Source organism: Scyliorhinus torazame, chromosome 1 (genome assembly GCF_047496885.1).
Source record: "Scyliorhinus torazame isolate Kashiwa2021f chromosome 1, sScyTor2.1, whole genome shotgun sequence".
NCBI lineage: Eukaryota > Metazoa > Chordata > Chondrichthyes > Carcharhiniformes > Scyliorhinidae > Scyliorhinus > Scyliorhinus torazame.
Window position 1 is genome coordinate 133525251 of NC_092707.1, and position 21575 is coordinate 133546825.

General features: G+C 48.7%; 1 protein-coding gene across 8 annotated transcripts in view; it reads right to left on the reverse strand.

The window, feature by feature from the left end:
- The window catches only part of mecr (mitochondrial trans-2-enoyl-CoA reductase), a 371444-nt gene that overhangs the window by 319236 nt on the left and 30633 nt on the right, over positions 1-21575 (reverse strand). For all 8 annotated transcript variants that reach the window (XR_011942141.1, XM_072500869.1, XM_072500867.1 and 5 more), the window contains exon 3: positions 19880-20011. Coding sequence is in view for 7 of the 8 variants with exons in the window: in XM_072500869.1 (XP_072356970.1) it covers positions 19880-20011 (132 nt within the window). In the remaining variant the exon portion in view is untranslated. The remainder of the gene's footprint in view (positions 1-19879; positions 20012-21575) is intronic.

Consider the following 21575-nt stretch of genomic DNA (forward strand, 5'->3'; position numbering starts at 1 on the left):
TAGGGCATCTGCCCACATCCCCTCCTCAATCTCCTCCCCTCGCTCTTCTTCCCATTTCCCTTTTAGTTCGTCCATCATAGTCTCCCCTTCGTCTCTCATTTCCCTATATATATCCGACACCTTACCGTCCCCCACCCATTTCTTTGAGATGACTCTGTCCTACACCTCTTGTGTCGGGAGCTGCGGGAATTCCCTCACCTGTTGCCTCGCAAAAGCCCTCAATTGCATGTACCTGAATGCATTCCCTTGGGGCAACCCATATTTCTCGGTCAGCGCTCCCAGACTCGCAAACTTCCCATCCACAAATAGATCTTTCAATTGCGTTATACCTGCTCTTTGCCACATTCCATATCCCCCATCCATTCCCCCCGGGGCAAACCGATGGTTGTTTCTTATCGGGGACCCCCCCAGTGCTCCGGTCTTTCCCCTATGTCGTCTCCACTGTCCCCAAATCTTCAGTGTAGCTACCACCACCGGACTCGTGGTATAGTTCCTTGGTGAGAACGGCAATGGGGCTGTCACCATAGCCTGCAGGCTGGTCCCCCTACAGGACGCCCTCTCTAATCTCTTCCACGCCGCTCCTTCCTCCTCTCCCATCCACTTACTCACCATTGAAATATTAGCGGCCCAATAATACTCACTTAGGCTCGGTAGTGCCAGCCCCCCCCCTATCCCTACTACGCTGTAAGAATCCCTTCCTCACTCTCGGAGTCTTCCCGGCCCAAACAAAACCCATGATACTCTTTTCCATCCTTTTGAAAAAAGCCTTCGTGATCACCACCGGGAGACACTGAAACACAAAGAGGAATCTCGGGAGGACCACCATCTTAACTGCCTGCACCCTCCCTGCCATTGACAATGCTACCATATCCCATCTCTTGAAATCTTCCTCCATCTGTTCCACCAACCGCGTCAAATTTAGCCTGTGCAATGTGCCCCAATTCTTAGCTATCTGGATCCCCAGGTAACGAAAGTCTCTTGTTACCTTCCTCAACGGTAGGTCTTCTATTTCTCTACTCTGCTCCCCTGGATGCACCACAAACAGCTCACTCTTCCCCATGTTCAATTTATACCCTGAAAAATCCCCAAACTCCCCAAGTATCCGCATTATTTCTGGCATCCCCTCCGCTGGATCCGCCACATATAGTAGCAGATCATCCGCATATAAAGATACCCGGTGTTCTTCTCCTCCCCTAAGTATTCCCCTCCATCCCTTGGAACCTCTCAGCGCTATCGCCAGGGGCTCAATCGCCAGTGCAAACAGTAATGGGGACAGAGGACATCCCTGCCTTGTCCCTCTATGGAGCCGAAAATATGCCGATCCCCGTCCATTCGTGACCACACTCGCCACTGGGGCCCTATACAACAGCTGCACCCATCTAACATACCCCTCTCCGAACCCAAATCTCCTCAACACCTCCCACAGATAATCCCACTCCACTCTATCAAATGCTTTCTCGGCATCCATCGCCACTACTATCTCCGTTTCACCCTCTGGTGGGGCCATCATCATTACCCCTAACAACCTCCGTATGTTCGTGTTCAGCTGTCTCCCCTTCACAAACCCAGTTTGGTCCTCATGAACCACCCCCGGGACACATTCCTCTATTCTCATTGCCATTACCTTGGCCAAGACCTTGGCATCTACATTGAGGAGGGAGATTGGTCTGTAGGACCCGCATTGTAGCGGATCCTTTTCCTTCTTTAAAAGAAGCGATATCGTTGCTTCTGACATAGTCGGGGGCAGTTGTCCCCTTTCCTTTGCCTCGTTAAAGGTCCTCGTCAGTAGCGGGGCGAGCAAGTCCAAATATTTTCTGTAAAATTCAACTGGGAATCCGTCCGGTCCCGGGGCCTTTCCCGTCTGCATGTTCCTAATTCCTTTCACCACTTCTTCTACCGTGATCTGTGCTCCCAATCCCATCCTTTCCTGCTCTTCCACCTTGGGAATTTCCAGCCGATCCAAAAACTCCATCATTCTCTCCCTCCCATCCGGGGGTTGAGCTTCATACAATTTTTTATAAAATGTCTTAAACACTTCATTCACTCTCTCCGCTCCCCGCTCCGTCTCTCCATCTTCGTCTCTCACCCCCCCTATTTCCCTCGCTGCTCCCCTTTTCCTCAATTGGTGTGCCAGCAATCTGCTCGCCTTCTCTCCATATTCATACTGTACACCCTGCGCCTTCCTCCATTGTGCCTCTGCAGTGCCTGTGGTCAGCAAGTCAAATTCCACATGCAGCCTTTGCCTTTCCCTATACAGTCCCTCCTCCGGTGCTTCCGCATACTGTCTGTCCACCCTCAAAAGTTCTTGCAACAACCGCTCCCGTTCCTTACTTTCCTGCTTCCCTTTATGTGTCCTTATTGATATCAGCTCCCCCCTAACCACCGCCTTCAACGCCTCCCAGACCACTCCCACCTGAACCTCCCCATTGTCATTGAGTTCCAAGTACTTTTCAATGCATCCCCTCACCCTTAAGCACACCCCCTCATCCGCCATTAGTCCCATGTCCATTCTCCAGGGTGGACGCCCTCTTGTTTCCTCCCCTATCTCCAAGTCTACCCAGTGTGGGGCATGATCCGAAATGGCTATAGCCGTATATTCCGTTCCCCTCACCCTCGGGATCAATGCCCTACCCAACACAAAAAAGTCTATGCGTGAATAGACTTTATGGACATAGGAGAAAAACGAGAACTCCTTACTCCTAGGTCTACTGAATCTCCACGGGTCCACACCTCCCATCTGCTCCATAAAATCCTTAAGCACCTTGGCTGCTGCCGGCCTCCTACCAGTCCTGGACTTCGACCTATCCAGCCTTGGTTCCAACACCGTGTTAAAGTCTCCCCCCATTATCAGCTTTCCGGTCTCTAGGTCTGGGATGCGTCCTAGCATTCGCCTCATAAAATTGGCATCGTCCCAATTCGGGGCATACACGTTTACCAACACCACCATCTCTCCCTGTAATTTGCCACTCACCATCACGTATCTGCCCCCGTTATCCGCCACTATAGTCTTTGCCTCGAACATTACCCGCTTCCCCACTAATATAGCCACCCCCCTGTTTTTCGCATCCAGCCCCGAATGGAACACCTGCCCTACCCATCCTTTGCGCAACCTAACCTGATCTATCAGTTTCAGGTGCGTTTCCTGTAACATGGCCACATCTGCTTTAAGTTTCTTAAGGTGTGCGAGTACTCGTGCCCTCTTTATCGGCCCGTTAAGCCCCCTCACGTTCCACGTGATCAGCCGAGTTGGGGGGCTTCCCACCCCCCCCTTTGCCGGTTAGCCATCATCTTTTTCCAGCTTCTCGCTCAGTTCCCACGCAGCTGTATTTCTCCCAGACGGTGCCCCCCCGCCCATCCTTTCCCGTACCCACTCCCCCCTTTCCCCAGCAGCAGCAACCCAGTAATTCCCCCCCCCCACCCCCCCGCTAGACCCCCCGCTAGCGTAATTACTCCCCCCATGTTGCTCCCAGAAGTCAGCAAACTCTGGCTGACCTCGGCTTCCCCCCGCGATCACGGCTCGCCCCGTGCGGCGCCCCCTCCTTCCTGCTTCTCTATTCCCGCCATAATTATCATAGCGCGGGAACCAAGCCCGCGCCTCTCCCTCGGCCCCGCCTCCCATGGCCAACGCCCCATCTCCTCTCCCTCCCCACCTCCCCCCATCACCACCTGTGGGAGAAAGAAAAGTTACCATACCGCAGGATTAATCATACAATCCCTCTTCGCCCCCCCCCCCCCCCCACTCGTCCCACCACTTTGTCCAAACGTTCATTTTCGTAGTCCAATCATTCCAATTTTTCTTCTACAATAAAAGTCCACGCTTCATCCGCCGTCTCAAAGTAGTGGTGCCTCCCTTGATATGTGACCCACAGTCTTGCCGGTTGCAGCATTCCAAACTTTATCTTTTTTTTGTGAAGTACCGCTTTGGCCCGATTAAAGCTCGCCCTCCTTCTCGCCACCTCCACACTCCAATCTTGATAGACGCGGATCACCGCGTTCTCCCATTTACTACACCGAGTTTTCTTCGCCCATCTAAGGACCATTTCTCTATCCTTAAAACGGAGAAATCTCACCACTATGGCTCTGGGAGCTTCTCCTGCTCTCGATCCTCGCACCATAACTCGGTATGCTCCCTCCACCTCCAACGGACCCGTCGGGGCCTCCACTCCCATTAACGAGTGCAGCATCGTGCTCACATATGCCCCGACGTCCGCCCCCTCCACACCTTCAGGAAGGCCAAGAATCCTCAAGTTGTTCCTCCTTGCGTTATTTTCCAGTGCCTCCAACCTCTCCACAGATCGTTTCTGGTGTGCCTCCTGTATCTCCGACTTCACCACCAGGCCCTGTATATCGTTTTCATTCTCTGCTGCTTTCGCCTTCACGACCCGAAGCTCCTGCTCCTGGGTCTTTTGTTCCTCTTTCAGCCCTTCAATCGCCTGTAATATCGGGGCCAACAACTCTTTCTTCATTTCCTTTTTTATCTCCTCCACGCAGCGTTTCAAAAACTCTTGTTGTTCAGGGCCCCATATGAAACTGCCACCTTCCGACGCCATCTTGGTTTCTGCTTGCCTTCCTTGCCGTTGTTCCAAAGGATCCGCTGCAATCCGGCCACTTTCCTCTCCTTTTTCCATCCGTGTCCAGGGGGAACACCCTTCTGGTTTACCGCACGGTGTTTTCAGCCGTTAAAATTGCCGTTGGGGCTCCTATCAAGAGCCCAAAAGTCCGTTTCACAGGGAGCTGCCGAAACGTGCGACTCAGCTGGTCATCGCCGCACCCGGAAGTTCTGGCCAACACTTCTTCCTCAACTAACACCACAGAAGAACAGATGGCCCTGCACGATCATCATCCCTATGGATAACCTCCATGGAAGAAGGAACTGAAGGCACTGTTGCTAAATTTGCAGATGATACAAAGATCTGTAGAGGGACAGGTAGTATTGAGGAAGCAAGGGGGCTGCAGAAGGATTTGGACAAGCTAGGAGAGTGGGTAATGAAGTGGCAAATGAAATACAATGTGGAAAAGTGTGAGGTTATGCACCATGGAAGGAGGAATTTAGGCATAGACTATTTTCTAAATGGAAAAATGCTGAAGAAATCAGAAGCACAAAGGGACTTGGGAGTCCTTGTTCACAATTCTCTAAAGATTAATGTGCAGGTTCAGTCAGCAGTTAGGAAGGCAAATGCAATGTTAGCATTCACGTCAAGAGGGCCAGAATACAAGACAAGGGATGTACTTCTGAAGCTGTATAAGACTCTGGTCAGACCTCATTTGGAGTATTGTGAGCAGTTTTGGCCCCTGTATCTAAGGAAGGATGTGTTGGCCTTGGAAAGGGTCCAAAGGAGGTTCACAAGAATGATCCCTGGAATGAAGAACTTGTCATATGAGGAACGGTTGCGGGCTCTGGGTCTGTACTCATTGGAGTTTCGAAGGATATGGGGGGATCTTATTGAAACTTACAGGATACTGCGAGGCCTGGATAGAGTGGACGTGAAGAGGGTGTTTCCACTTGTAGGAAAAACTAGAACCAGAAGACATCATCTCAGACTAAAGAAACGATCCTTTAAAACAGAGATGAGAAGGAATTTCTTCAGCCAGAGGGTGGTGAATCTGTGGAACTCTTTGCCGCAGAAGGCTGCCGAATCACTGAGTGTCTTTCAGACAGAGATAGATAGGTTCTTGATTAACAAGGGGATCAGGGATTATGGGGAGGAGGCAGGAGGATGGGGATGAGAAAATATCAGCCATGATTGAATGGCGGAGCAGACTCGATGGGCCGAGTGGCCTAATTCTGCTCCTATGTCTTATTGTCTTATGGAGGATTTTCAGACAAAATTTAGTGCCACTTCAACAATTTCCACCCACCAGCACCACTCTATTTTCACCTGTCGATAATGCTCCTGAATCCTACCTACAGCATTAAATCCCATGGAATAGCAGCAAATTTTCAATGGGAATACCAGAGAGGCGAGGGGTTATGAGAGAATAAATATACATGCATGAACTGGGAGGGATAGCGTGGAGGAATGGATGGGCTGGAGGTGGGTTGAAGGATAGGGACAATTCCAACATGGTTTGTAGGGGAAGGAGGGAGCTGTTCATGCATGCAATGGGGAGTAAGAATAGAAGACTACCAGGATGAACCAAGGATTAAAGAGGGAAAGCAGAATGCCACTTATGTGATTCTGACAATCACAGAGGAAAATAAAACAACATATTTGATTTTGAGAAAAAGTATCAGCATAAATCCACAATAGTTCCCAAATAATCCAAAAAAATAGATGTTGAATTAAATATTCCATTCGGAGAGCGGGCAGAGAGTATAGAATCTCACTTTATGCGGATGACCTGCTCCTCTACGTGTCAAACCTCCAAGCCAGCATGGAAAAGATAACAGGACTCCTGGTAAACTCCCGCGAGGGAGGAACGGAGCTGGAGGAACTGTCGTTTAAAGTAACCCAGAAAAGTTCAGGTACCTGGGGATCCAAGTGGCCCACACCTGGAAGAAGCTCCACAAATGGAACCTGTCCAGCCTGGTGGAGGTGGTGAAAAGGTACCTGCAGCGATGAGACTCACTCCCTCCCCCTTTTGCTGGCTGGAAGGGTACAGTTAAAATTAACATGCTGCCTAGGTTCTTCTTCGTGTTCAGATCACTCCTGACCTTCATCCCCAAATCGTTTCGGTGCCAATTCAAACTTGGTGAGATGGCCATTGGGGCCCCCACCTGCAACAATCACAGGTTTTCACCGGCGAGGATAGACGCCACACTTGAGACATGGAGGGAGGACAGAGGGACACTGACGGTACAGAACTTCATTGCAGTGTTAATGTAAGCCTACATGTGACAATACTAAAGATTATTATTATATATGTGCAAGCATTGTCAGGGGGGGGGCCTGGCCAACCACACCCACATGTTCTGGTCTTGCCCCAGACTCCAGGCCATTGAGGGAGCATAGCACCTCTGCAGGTTCGATGGACCACGCAGAGAGGGAGCACCAGGTGTCATTGTAAGCGGACGACCTGCTGTTGTTTGTGTCAGACTTACTGGAGAGTATGGGTAGGATCATGGGAATATTGGAGAGATTCGGGGCCTTCTCTGGGTACAAGTTAAATGTTAGGAAGAGGGAGGTGTTTTTCGGTAAATGCGGCGGGACAGGGGGGGGGGGGAGCAACTTCGGGATGTTGCCATTTAAGGTATCTAGGGCAAGATTTGTGTACTTGGGGAGTCAGGTGACGAGTGATGGACTACGATGCAAAGGTGGAATTTGACAATATTGGTGGAAGAGATTAGGGGAGTTTTTCTAAAATTTATAGTATCCAATTATTTTTTTCCAATTAAGGGGCAATTTAGTATTGCCAATCCACCTAACGGGACGTTTTTTTTTTTTTTTCATAGAATTTACAGTGCAGAAGGAGGCCATTCGGCCCATCGAGTCTGCACCGGCTCTTGGAAAGAGCACCCTACCCAAGCCCACACCTCCACCATATCCCCATAACCCAGTAACCCCACCCAACACTAAGGGCAATTTTGGACACTAAGGACAAATTTAACATGGCCAATCCACCTAACCTGCACATCTTTGGACTGTGGGAGGAAACCGGAGCACCCGGAGGAAACCCACGCACACACGGGGAGGACGTGCAGACTCCGCACAGACAGTGACCCAAGCCGGGAATCGAACCTGGGACCCTGGAGCTGTGAAGCAATTGTGCTATCCACTATGCTACCGTGCTGCCCCTTTGGGTTGTGACATCTTTGGGTTGTGAGAGTGAAACGCATGCAGACACAGGGAGAATGTGCAAACTCCACACGGACAGTGACCCGGAGCCGGGATCGAATCCGGGTCCTCAGTGCCGTAGGCAGTAGTGCTACCCACTGGGCCACTGTGCCGCCCGGCTATTAGGGGGGGTTTTAAGAGTTGGTCTACATTACACCTGACACTGACAGGGCTGTAAGAATGAACGTGCTGCAAGGTTCCTGCTCATTTTCCAGATCCTACCAATTTCTCTCCCGAAGGCCTTCTTCCGGAAATTGGAGACAGTGATTTTGGAGTTTATATGGGCGGGGAAGGTGCCGAGGGTAAAGACAGCCCTGCTACAGAGGCAGAAAGGGGGGGCTGGTACTCCCGAAACTGCTGCACTACTATTGGGCAGCGAATGTGGAGAAGGTGAGGTGATGGTGAGGGGCGCAGTGGGTCAGGATGGAGGAGTCCTCCTCTAGGGGATTCAGTCTGAAGGCTCCACTGCCATTAACTCCGGGGAAGTATACGGAGAGCCCGGTTTAGATGGTTAGGGTGTGGAACCAGCTGCAGAGACACTTTAAGTTGGAGGGGATGTCGGTGTTGACACCACTGTGTGGGAACCACAGGTTTAAGCTGGGGGAGATGGATGGGAAGTGGAGGTTTGCAGGACTGGTGAGGGTGAGGGACCTGTATCTGAAAGGGAGGTTTGCAGGACTGGAGGAGTAGCGGGAGATTTGAGTTGTTGCGGGTGATTTGAGTTGCCGAGGGAGGGCGCATTTAGAATCATGTAGGTGCGAGACTTTGCATGAAAGGGGTGGAAGGCGTTTCCCAGATTGCTGGGATACACCCTACTGGAGCGACTGCTTCTCCCGGATGAGTCGGGAAAGGGTATGATTGGGGACATATATGGGTAGTTGGGGGAGTGTGGAGTACAAGTGGTGAGGATCAAGAACAAATGGGAGGAGGAGTTGGGGAGGGGGGTAAACAGGCTGGTGCGAGGCAATGCGTAGGGTGAATTCAACCACCTCCTCCTGCGCGAGGATGAACTTGATTCAGTTCAAGGTGGTGCACAGGGTACATCTGACATGGGCGAAGATGAGTGCGTTCTCTCAAGGGTTGGGCGATGAGATTGAGGAGTTTGGGCGAGAGCCGGCAAATCACGTACACATGTTCTGAGGTGGAGGGTGTTTGTGTCGTTATCTAAATTGTGGGGGTACCAAGGCGTTTTTAAATGGAATCTGGCAAGTCTGGTGGAGGAAATTAAAAAGGACCTGCAAAGGTGGGACACACTCCACTCACTGACAGGGAGAGTGCAGGCGATCAAAATGAATGTACTACCCATGTTCCTCTTCCTGTTCAGATCCTACCCAATCTACATCCCCAATGCCTTCTTTAATATGTGGACAAACTAATCATGGTGTTTATGTAGGGGGGAGGCTGTAAGCGCCCAAGGATCCAAAACAGGGGTCCTACAAAGGAAAAGAAGTATGGGCGGCCTGGCCCTCCCAAACCTACAGTTCTACCACTGGGCGGCCACGGTAGAAAGAGTGAAGGGATGGGTGAAGGAGCCGGAGGCGGAATGGGTGAGAACGGAGGAGATTCCTGCATCGGGACGTCCCTCCAAGCACTAATCACAATCGCACTCCCATCCCCTCAAACCAAATACTCAAAAAGTGGTAGTGGTTCCAAACATGGTATCAAATGAGACACCACTTCAGCCAAACTGAAATGTCCATTAGAATCCCCATCTGTAACAGCCACAGATTCACACCCGCAACAATGGACGCCACATTCATAAGGTGGAGACAGGACGAGGGGACACTGATAATTAGCGACATGTACACAGAAGACAGCGACCCTGGAGGAGCTCACGGAATATTTCCAACTGCCTAAAGGGAATGAGATGTAGTACATACAGGTCTGGAACTTTCTCCTCAGGGAAACAATGGCATATCCCCAGATACCGAGACACTCACTGGTTGAGGAACTGTTGGATGCAGGTGGCCTGGGAAGAAGAATTGTAGGGACCTGTACGGGCGACTGCTGGAGGAGGTACGATCCCCCTGGACGAGATCAGTGAGAAATGGGAGGAGGAATTGGGCATAGAGCAAGTGGGGGCGGGGGCGGCACACTGGATCGAAGCACTACATAGGTACTTCCACATGTGCAGGGCTAAACTTGATGCAGCTAAAGGTGGTACATGAAATACACCTAACCATAACCCAAATGGACATGTTCTTCCTGGAGGTAGATGACAAATGTGAATGGTGCCAGGGAGGCCTGGCCAACCATACCCACATGTTCTGGGCTTGCCCCAGACTGGTCGGAATCTGGACAACCTTATTCAAGGCAATGTCTAAGGTGGTGGGAGTGAGGGTGGTGCCAAGCCCAAAAGTGGCAGTCTTCGGGGTATCAGACCAGCCTGAACTCTTTATGGGGAGGGGGGCTATGACCTAGCCTTTGCCTCCCTAATTGTCCGAAGAATCATGCCTGGCTGGCGATTGGCGGCACCACCCAAAACCGCAGATTGGCTGGCTGACCTGTTGGAATTCCTCAAACTGGGGAAGATAAAATTCACCATTTGCGGGTCAGAGGAGGACTTCCACAAGACATGGAAGCCGTTCACCAACTTGTTCCGAGACCTGTTCGTAGCTACCGAGCAGTAGAGCGGGGTGGGGGTGGAAGAGGGAGAAAGGCACAGTAAAAGACACCGAGCATAAAGGAAGGGGAAAAGGGGGGAGGGCAAGCAGAGAGCCAGAGGGAGCAGCAACATACGCTGGGGCCAGCGCCAGGAAGGGTAGCTGAGGTAGAACACTAATACTGCTCTTTTAAATTACTTGCAGGTCTAGAGATCCACCGTCCTCGGAAGGAAGACTGCGATCTGGAAAGGACGCTGCGGACCCCAACACACATCGCCTCATCCGCAACCGCGATCCCAGAGACGTCATCCACTTACCAGCCTTCACCCCATCCACGCCGGAGCATGGTCTGGACATCCACCTGTGAAGACAAACCGCAGCCCAACAGCGACCCGGACGCTCGACCACGCAGACCCACCTACCGACGCGGAAACCGCAAGCAAGGCAACAAATCCTCCATCCACACACCGACCAGAGTGAATAACCTCATTGGACACAACTATTCCCTTAACACTGCATACTCTCACCGTTTCCCAGGCTCGAAAAGAAGCAGTCACTCCAAGAAGCGAGGAAAACGTGCAGGCCTGCAGGTAAGAGTGAAACAACGTGGCCCCAAAGCCCCTTTGCCTAGCTTACTCCTAGAACATAGAACATAGAAAATACAGCACAGAACAGGCCCTTCGGCCCACGATGTTGTGCCGAACCTTTGTCCTAGATTAATCATAGATTATCATTGAATTTACAGTGCAGAAGGAGGCCATTCGGCCCTTTGAGTCTGCACCGGCTCTTGGAAAGAGCACCCTACCCAAACTCAACACCTCCACCCAACACCAAGGGCAATTTGGACATTAAGGGCAATTTATCATTGGCCAATTCACCTAACCCGCACATCTTTGGACTGTGGGAGGAAACCGGAGCACCCGGAGGAAACCCACGCAGACACGGGGAGGACGTGCAGACTCCGCACAGACAATGACCCAAGCCGGAATCGAACCTGGGACCATGGAGCTGTGAAGCAATTGTGCTTTCCACAATGCTACCGTGCTGCCCTTAAGAACAAATAAATCTACACTATATCATTTTACCGTAATCCATGTACCTATCCAATAGCTGCTTGAAGGTCCCTAATGTTTCTGACTCAACTACTTCCACAGGCAGTGCATTCCATGCCCCCACTACTCTCTGGGTAAATAACCTACCTCTGATATCCCTCCTATATCTTCCACCTTTCACCTTAAATTTATGTCCCCTTGTAATGGTGTGTTCCACCCGGGGAAAAAGTCTCTGACTGTCTACTCTATCTATTCCCCTGATCATCTTATAAACCTCTATCAAGTCGCCCCTCATCCTTCTCCGCTCTAATGAGAAAAGGCCTAGCACCCTCAACCTTTCCTCGTAAGACCTACTCTCCATTCCAGGCAACATCCTGGTAAATCTTCTTTGCACCTTTTCCACAGCTTCCACATCCTTCCTAAAATGAGGCGACCAGAACTGTACACAGTACTCCAAATGTGGCCTTAGCAAAGTTTTGTACAGCTGCATCATCACCTCACGGCTCTTAAATTCAATCCCTCTGTTAATGAACGCGAGCACACCATAGGCCTTCTTCACAGCTCTATCCACTTGAGTGGCAACTTTCAAAGATGTATGAACATAGACCCCAAGATCTCCCTGCTCCTCCACATTGCCAAGAACTCTACCGTTAACCCTGTATTCCGCATTCATATTTGTCCTTCCAAAATGGACAACCTCACACTTTTCAGGGTTAAACTCCATCTGCCACTTCTCAGCCCAGCTCTGCATCCTATCTATGTCTCTTTGCAGCCGACAACAGCCCTCCTTACTATCCACAACTCCACCAATCTTCGTATCGTCTGCAAATTTACTGATCCACCCTTCAACTCCCTCATCCAAGTCATTAATGAAAATCACAAACAGCAGAGGACCCAGAACTGATCCCTGCGGTACGCCACTGGTAACTGGGATCCAGGCTGAATATTTGCCATCCACCACCACTCTCTGACTTCTATCGGTTAGCCAGTTCGTTATCCAACTGGCCAAATTTCCCACTGTCCCATGCCTCCTTACTTTCTGCATAAGCCTACCATGGGGAACTTTATCAAATGCCTTACTAAAATCCATGTACACTACATCCACTGCTTTACCTTCATCCACATGCTTGGTCACCTCCTCAAAGAATTCAATAAGATTTGTAAGGCAAGACCTACCCCTCACAAATCCGTGCTGACTATCCCTAATCAAGCAGTGTCTTTCCAGATGCTCAGAAATCCTATCCTTCAGTACCCTTTCCATTACTTTGCCTACCACCGAAGTAAGACTAACTGGCCTGTAATTCCCAGGTTCCTTTTTTGAACAGGGGCACGACATTCGCCACTCTCCAATCCCCTGGTACCACCCCTGTTGACAGTGAGGACGAAAAGATAATTGCCAACGGCTCTGCAATTTCATCTCTTGCTTCCCATAGAATCCTTGGATATATCCCGTCAGGCCCGGGGGACTTGTCTATCCTCAAGTTTTTCAAAATGCCCAACACATCTTCCTTCCGAACAAGTATTTCCTCGAGCTTACCAATCTGTTTAACACTGTCCTCTCCAACAATATCGCCCCTCTCATTTGTAAATACAGAAGAAAAGTACTCGTTCAAGACCTCTCCTATCTCTTCAGACTCAATACACAATCTCCCGCTACTGTCCTTGATCGGACCTACATTCGCTCTAGTCATTCTCATATTTCTCACATATGTGTAAAAGGCCTTGGGGTTTTCCTTGATCCTACCCGCCAAAGATTGTTCATGCCCTCTCTTAGCTCTCCTAATCCCTTTCTTCAGTTCCCTCCTGGCTATCTTGTATCCCTCCAATGCCCTGTCTGAACCTTGTTTCCTCAGCCTTACATAAGTCACCTTTTTCCTCTTAACAAGACATTCAACCTCTCTTGTCAACCATGGTTCCCTCACTCGACCATCTCTTCCCTGCCTGACAGGGACATACATATCAAGGACACGTAGCACCTGTTCCTTGAACAAGTTCCACATTTCACTTGTGTCCTTCCCTACCAGCCTATGTTCCCAACTTATGCACTTCAATTCTTGTCTGACAACATCGTATTTACCCTTCCCCCAATTGTAAACCTTGCCCTGTTGCACGTACCTATCCCTCTCCATTACTAAAGTGAAAGTCACAGAATTGTGGTCACTATCTCCAAAATGCTCCCCCACTAACAAATCTATCACTTGCCCTGGTTCATTACCCAGTACTAAATCCAATATTGCCCCTCCTCTGGTCGGACAATCTACATACTGTGTTAGAAAAGCTTCCTGGACACAATGCACAAACACCACCCCATCCAAACTATTTGATCTAAAGAGTTTCCACTCAACATTTGGGAAGTTAAAGTCGCCCATGACTACTACCCTATGACTTCTGCACCTTTCCAAAATCTGTTTCCCAATCTGTTCCTCCACATCTCTGTTACTATTGGGGGGCCTATAGAAAACTCCTAACAAGGTGACTGCTCCTTTCCTATTTCTGACTTCAACCCATACTACCTCAATAGGGTGATACTCCTCGAACTGCCTTTCTGCAGCTGTTATACTATCTCTAATTAATAATGCCACCCCCCCCCCACCTCTTTTACCACCCTCCCTAATCTTATTGAAACATCTATAACCAGGGACCTCCAACAACCATTTCTGCCCCTCTTCTATCCAAGTTTCCGTGATGGCCACCACATCGTAGTCCCAAGTACCGATCCATGCCTTAAGTTCACCCACCTTATTCCTGATGCTTCTTGCGTTGAAATATACACACTTCAACCCATCTCCGTGCCTGCAAATACTCTCCTTTGTCAGTGTTCCCTTCCCCACTGCCTCATTACATGCTTTGGCGTCCTGAATATTGGCTACCTTAGTTGCTGGACTACAAATCCGGTTCCCATTCCCCTGCCAAATTAGTTTAAACCCTCCCGAAGAGTACTAGCAAACCTCCCTCCCAGGATATTGGTGCCCCTCTGGTTCAGATGCAACCCGTCCTGCTTGTACAGGTCCCACCTTCCCCAGAATGCGCTCCAATTATCCAAATACCTGAAGCCCTCCCTCCTACACCATTCCTGCAGCCACGTGTTCAACTGCACTCTCTCCCTATTCCTAGCCTCGCTATCACGTGGCACCGGCAACAAACCAGAGATGACAACTCTGTCTGTCCTGGCTTTCAACTTCCAGCCTAACTCCCTAAACTTGTTTATTACCTCCACACCCCTTTTCCTACCTATGTCGTTGGTACCAATGTGCACCACGACTTCTGGCTGCTCCCCCTCCCCCTTAAGGATCCTGAAGACACGATCCGAGACATCCCTGGCCCTGGCACCCGGGAGGCAATATACCTTCCGGGAGTCTCGCTCGCGACCACAGAATCTCCTATCTATTCCCTTAACCATTGAATCTCCTACAACTATTGCTTTTCTATTCTCCCCCCTTCCCTTCTGAGCCCCAGAGCCAGACTCCGTGCCAGAGACCTGACCGCTAGGGTCTTCCCCCGGTAGGTCATCCCCCCCAACAGCATCCAAAACGGTATACTTGTTTTGAAGGGGAACGGCCACGAGGGATCCCTGCACTGTCTGCCTGTTTGTTTTGTTCCCCCTGACTGTAACCCAGCTATTCTTCTCCTGTACCTTGGGTGTGGTTACCTCCCTGTAACTCTTCTCAATCACCCCCTCTGCCTCCCGGATGATCCGAAGTTCATCCAGCTTCAGCTCCAGTTCCCTAACACGGTCTTTGAGGAGCTGAAGTTGGGTGCACTTCCCGCAGGTATAGTCAGTGGGGACACCGGTGGTATCCCTCACCACCCACATCCTACAGGAGGAGCATGTAACTGGCCTAGCCTCCATCCCCTAATGTCTAGCTAATGTCCAATCTCTAGAAAACAAGCTAGACGAACTTAAAGCCAGACTCATTTTTCAAAGAGAACTAAGGGACTGCTGTGTGCTCTGTTTCATGGAGCATGGAGACAGGGCTCACTCCTGCTTCACCGGACTGAGCCCTACAACCAGAGGGCTTCTCAATCCACCGAATGGACCGTACGGCGGCCTCAGGCAAGGCAAGGCGAGGTGGGGTCTGCCTCCTAATCAACACCTCCTAGTGCCTAGATATAGCAACACTGACGAGTTTCTGCTCCCCGGACCTAGAATACCGGACGTTAAAATGCCGCCCCTTCTACCTTCCACGGGAGTTCAGCTCGTTATCCTGATGGCTGTTTACATCCCACCTCATGCGAATGTGAAAATCGCACTGGACGAAATGTTCACCACCACAAATAGCCTTGAAATGAAACATCCCGAGGCCTTGTTCATTGTAGCTGGGTCTTCAATCAGGCCAAGCTCAAGGGCATACTACCAAGTTACCACCAACACGTCACCTGTTCCATCAGAGGCCCAAATATCCTGGACCACTGCTACACAAATATCAAACATGCCTACCACTCTATCGCCCGCCCAGACTTCGGCAAATCTGACCACAAGGCTGTGCTCCTGCTCCCGGCTTCTAAGCAAAAACTGAAGCAGGAGAATCCATCAAAGAAAGTCGTGCACTGTTGGTCTGAGGAATCAGATGATCTCCTACAGGACTGCTTAGAGTCAGTGGACTGGTCAGTATTTAAAAACTCTGCGACCAGCCTGAACGAGTACGCCACTACAGTAACTGACTTCATTAGTAAATGTGTAGAAGACTGTGTGCCAAAGAAGCAAATCTGCGTGTTTCCCAACCGGAAACCCTGGATGAACAGGGATATCCACTGCTTGCTGAAGTCTAGGTCTGAGGCATTCAAGTCAGGCGACCCTGACCTCTACAAGAAAGCCAGATATGATCTAAGGAAATCCATCAAAGATACAAAAGACAGTACCGGACCAAGCTCGAGTCCCAGGCTAGCCACACGGATCCCCCGCCGTCTATGGCAAGATCTGCAAGACATAACGGGCTACAAGATGAAGGCATGAAAAATCGTCGGCTCCAACGCACCCCTCCCTGATGAGCTCAACGCATTCTATGCCCACTTTGAGCAAGAGGTCAGCGAGAGCGAGCCCTCCACCCCAGAAGCCGCGGATGAACTTGTATCTGAGATCACCACTGCAGATGTCAGAGCAGCCTTCTCGAAGGTCAACCCACGGAAAGCCACTGGCCCGGATGGGGTACTCGGACGAGCACTCTGGTCGTGCGTCGATCAGCTGGCGGGGGTATTCGCAGACATCTTCAACCTCTCTTTACAAAAATCTACGGTCCCTATCTGCTTCAAGAAGACGACCATCATCCCTGTACCAAAAAAAAGTCAAGCAGCATGCCTTACTGACTATCGTCCAGTGACTCTGACGTCCATTATCATGAAGTGCTTCGAAAGGTTAGTCATGGCACAAATCAACTCCAGCCTCCCGGATTACCTTGATCCACTACAGTTCACCTACCGCTGCAACAGGTCCACAGCAGACGCCATCTCCATGGCCCTACACTCTACCCTGGAACACCTAGATAACAAAGACACCTATGTCAGACTCCTATTTATCGACTACAGCTCAGCCTTCAACACCATCATTCCTACGAAACTCATCTCCAAACTCCGTGGCCTTGGCCTCGGCTCCTCCCTCTGCGACTGGATCCTGAACTTTCTAACCCACAGGCCACAATCAGTAAAGATAGGCAACAACACCTCCTCCACGATCATTCTCAACACCGGTGCTCCACAAGGCTGTGTCCTCAGCCCCCTACTATACTCCTTATACATCTATGACTGTGTGGCCAAATTCCCCTCCAACTCGATTTTCAAATTTGCTGATGACACCACCGTAGTGGGTCGGATTTCAAACAATGTTGAGACAGAGTATAGGAATGAGAGCGAATCTGGTAAACTGGTGCGACGACAATAATCTCTCCCTCAATGTCAACAAAACGAAGGAGATTGTCATCGACTTCAGGAAGCGTAGTGGAGAACATATCCCTGTCTACATCAATGGGAATGAAGTAGAAAGGGTCGAGAGCTTCAAGTTTTTAGGTTTACAGATCACCAACAGCCTGTCCTGGTCCCCCCATGCCGACACTATAGTTAAGAAAGCCCACCAACGACTCTACTTTCTCAGAAGACTAAGGAAATTTGGCATGTCAGCTACGACCCTCAACAATTTCTACAGATGCACCATAGAAAACATTCTTTCTGGTTGTATCACAGCTTGGTATGGAGCCTGCTCTGCCCAAGACCGCAGGCCCCGCTGCCTCAGAAAGGCAGCCAGCATAATTAAGGACCCCACGCACCCCAGACATATTCTCTTCCACCTTCTTCCGTCAGGAAAAAGATACCAAAGTTTGAGATCACGTACCAACGAACTCAAGAACAGCTTCTTCCCTACTGCCATCAGACTTTTGAATGGACCTACCTCGTATTAAGTTGATCTTTTCTCTCCACCTTGCTATCACCGTAACATTATATTCTGCAGTCTCTCCTTCCTTTCCTATGTACGGTATGTATTGTTTGTCCAGCATGCAAGAAACAATACTTTTCACTGTATACTAATACATTTGACAATAATAAATCAAACAAATCAAATCAGAACAACCGTATGGGGCCCACGGCCATGGAAGGGAGAGAAATAAGTATCTGTACATATGTATAATGATCTGTATTTATTTGCATGTTCTCTCACTGTACTTTAGCCTATATTTGTTGTGTAACGTCTGACTTTCCTCAGTTGCCTTCCCAAACACATTGTGGCTATTAAATCTGTAAACTATGAAACTTGTAAACTAATTGTACAAACTGAAATATGTAACATAGAAAGTTGCGAAAACCAAGAGAACTTTTTTTAAATACAGTAAAAATTAACACTACTTTAAAAATGTAAAATAGTAATGGAACCTCAGTAACGGTTACGGTGACAGTGAGGGCTTTATGAATTGTTGTTTTTATTTTGTTACTGTTGTAGTATTGTTTTAAAAAAAATGTTTTTATTGGTGTTTCAACTAAGTTACAGAATAGAAAAGAAAAAGAGTTGTGTTTCTCATGTAGAGTATTATACAGCGACAGAAAAGAAAACTGTACATAGGTCAGAACAACCAGCCTTGAGCCCCTTACTTTTTTACATTGGTGTTCGATTTTGACACTGGTTTGTCAGGTTCCACTCAGCCGCGTGTTATTTACATACAAACCAGTTTTTATATTTTCAAATGACAAGTTTGCTTTCAATTAAATACTCATTGTAGCACAGGCTTCCAATCTGCAAGTATTAGAATATCCACAGCTCAAGTTGTGACAAGTTTTTTCTCCACAGGACCATGTAGCATAGATCAGCATTCAGGGTTATTTTAATTGTCAGCAATTTTGAAACTTGCTCTGCTTCTGCTAATTTTCCAGATTGGCATGTCTGGATTAACTAATCAATCCTAACAGTAACTGCTGCCAGCGGTCAAAATAGTGTAAAATGCATTCCAAGTAATTGAGTGCTCTGAAACACTGTTAGATGCTTCTGAGGGGCATGTTAAATGCTATGAGGTGAGAATTCTGTCATATTCTTTGGAGGAGCTGTCATGGCTAGGAAAATTACCCAGCATGCAAGGAGTGGCAGGGAAGTTCGACCATCTCTATTAATGGGATGAAAATGCAGGAGAGGGAAGTAAACAGGCCAGGTTCCATTGGGATGGCTGGGGGTTAACCAGCAAATATATTTTCAGCATGCTGAAATGCAGATAAGGGGTCGGGCAAGCTGTGTAAACATGAACAATAAAGGCATCCAGTGCCATTAGTGTTCACCATTAGGATGGATGGCTGAGGCTTGCTGACTGTGAATAAAAGATCTCAAAAGGAAATTTGAAGTTTGAGCTATTGAACAAGGCAGGATCCATCCAGGAGTCAGAGAGGTTATAAAACTCCTACAGCTAGCATTTCAGATAATAATAATATAATAATTGCTCATTGTCACAAGTAGGCTTCAATGAAGTTACTGTGAAAAGCCCCTAGTCACCACATTCCGACGCCTGTTCGGGGAGGCCGGTACGGGAATTGAACCCGCACTGCTGGTCTTGTTCTGCATTACAAGTCAGCTGTTTAGCCCACTGTGCTAAACCAGTCCCTATATATTCCGTTCTCAATAATCAATCATGTAACAAGTTCCTGTGCATTGATACAACTTAAGAACAGACCAGATCTTGAGCATTTCAGTGGCACGAGCTTGACAACCAGAGTCCACTTGCCAACCATGCTGTATAAATTGCTGTTCCCTTTGAAATTTGGTATGGCGTCTGTTCCGATGAGCGCAAGATGAAAAGCTTTGAAAGCACACCTCGTATTTTAGCAATATAACAATAAATTACATATATTAGTCATTGCAAATCACAGACCGGAGAAAGTGATCAATTTTATGCCTGTAGATTTCGAACAGTGGCAGCACACCATTTGAACCTATTCCTTGTTCGCCACATCATTTTGAAGTGAAGTAAATAGAGAAACTTACCCAGTCCTGCATCAGATGGTATCACCCAGTCTCCTGGCTTCAAATTAGTTACTTTACTGCCGACATCCATAACTTGTCCTACTCCCTCATTTCCTCCAATTGCTGGAAGATCAGGTAGAATAGGATAGGTACCTGCAAAAAGACACCCACATAATACAAGGTGCGAGTAGATTGCATTCAACCATTAGTATTGTTTTGCTAGCTCTTCAGTATGCCCAGCTGTATTCTAATACAAACAGGGGTATGGTGGGTCCACCTTCTGCTTAATGACTGAAAAGCGAGCCTTAAGCCACTTACAAAAATGGGTTCTCTTTTTGTTGTAGCTTTTATTTGCTTATTCAAGGAAACAGTAACATAGTGGTTATATTAATCAACCAGTAATTCAGAGGTCTGCATTAACGGTCCGGAGACACATGCTCAAACTCCACAAGTTGGGGAATTTAAATTCAGATAATTAAATAAATCTGGAACTAAAAAAGGTAGCTGGTGGAATTTTATTATTTTTTAACCAACTCAGACAGGAAGAGTGGTGTTCTGCCCACCAGCTCCACTGTAAGCTTTTCCAGCCATATTTTTCGACACTTAGTTAAAAAGAAACTTGAGGTCGGTCCCATAATGTCACGCTGGTGGGTGGGCTGGGCTTTGGAATTTCTGCCTTAAAAGAGGCTGAGGTTCCCTTAAAAATGTTATTTAAAAAGGTTCCCCCCTCGGACACTGAACCGCCCCCCCCTCCCCCACGGAAACAGGGACCTCCTACCCAGGGAAACCCCCCCCAACCCCACAGGGGAATCCCATCACCGACCTCTGCAACAGAAGAGCCCCGTCCCTGGCACTGCCCGTGCACCACCTGGGGACTCTACCTACCCCGGCGGGTTACCTTTGCCAGAACCCCATTTGTCAGCACCTGTTGTAAACCCCGCCAACATGACATGATGTCGGTTGGGGGGGGGGGGGGGGTGTCAGGAAATTATGTGAGCGAAAAGAGCAAGGAAGCCCATTGATGAAACGCTAATGTATAGTAAGGAGGTTCCTGATTTTTCATGGCTGGAACTCCATTACGCCAGTGGTGGAGTTGGGGACAATCTGAACGGGAAATCCCGTCAACATAAAAGGTATTTGGGAACTCCCGTTGGATTTTCTGTTCCACCAGCTTCTCCACCCAAGGTGGGGTGCTGAGAATCCTGGCCAGATTCAGTATTGGTGAACATTTAACGAGCAGATTATCATAAGAAGCCATCTTGCTCGCTGATGTTGTTTAGGGAAGTAAATCTGTCCTTAACCAGCCAGGCCTATATGTTACTCCAGATTCACCAATGTGATTAACATTTAATAGCCCTCTGAAATGGCCTAATAAGTCAGTCAATTGTCAAGAACGTGGCACACCACAATCTTCTCAAAAGCAATTAGGAAGTCACCCCAAGTCATCCCAGTGCATCAAAGATCCTTAATTCTTTTATTTTATTCATAATTTATTTCCCTCTTAACCAACCATTCCCTTCTGTGTTGCTTGTTTGTGCATATATATGCGAGAGAGAGTGGGGGGAGTTAGGAAGGGGAGGTTTGGGAAAGGAGTATTAGGTAGTCAGGTAGATTTTTCTGGAGTAGGGATAGGTAGGGAGCGGCAGTGGGGAAAGGTGTATTAGATAGAATTCTGTCAGTTTAATTATAACATTGTACATTATAAAAGGTTATTTAA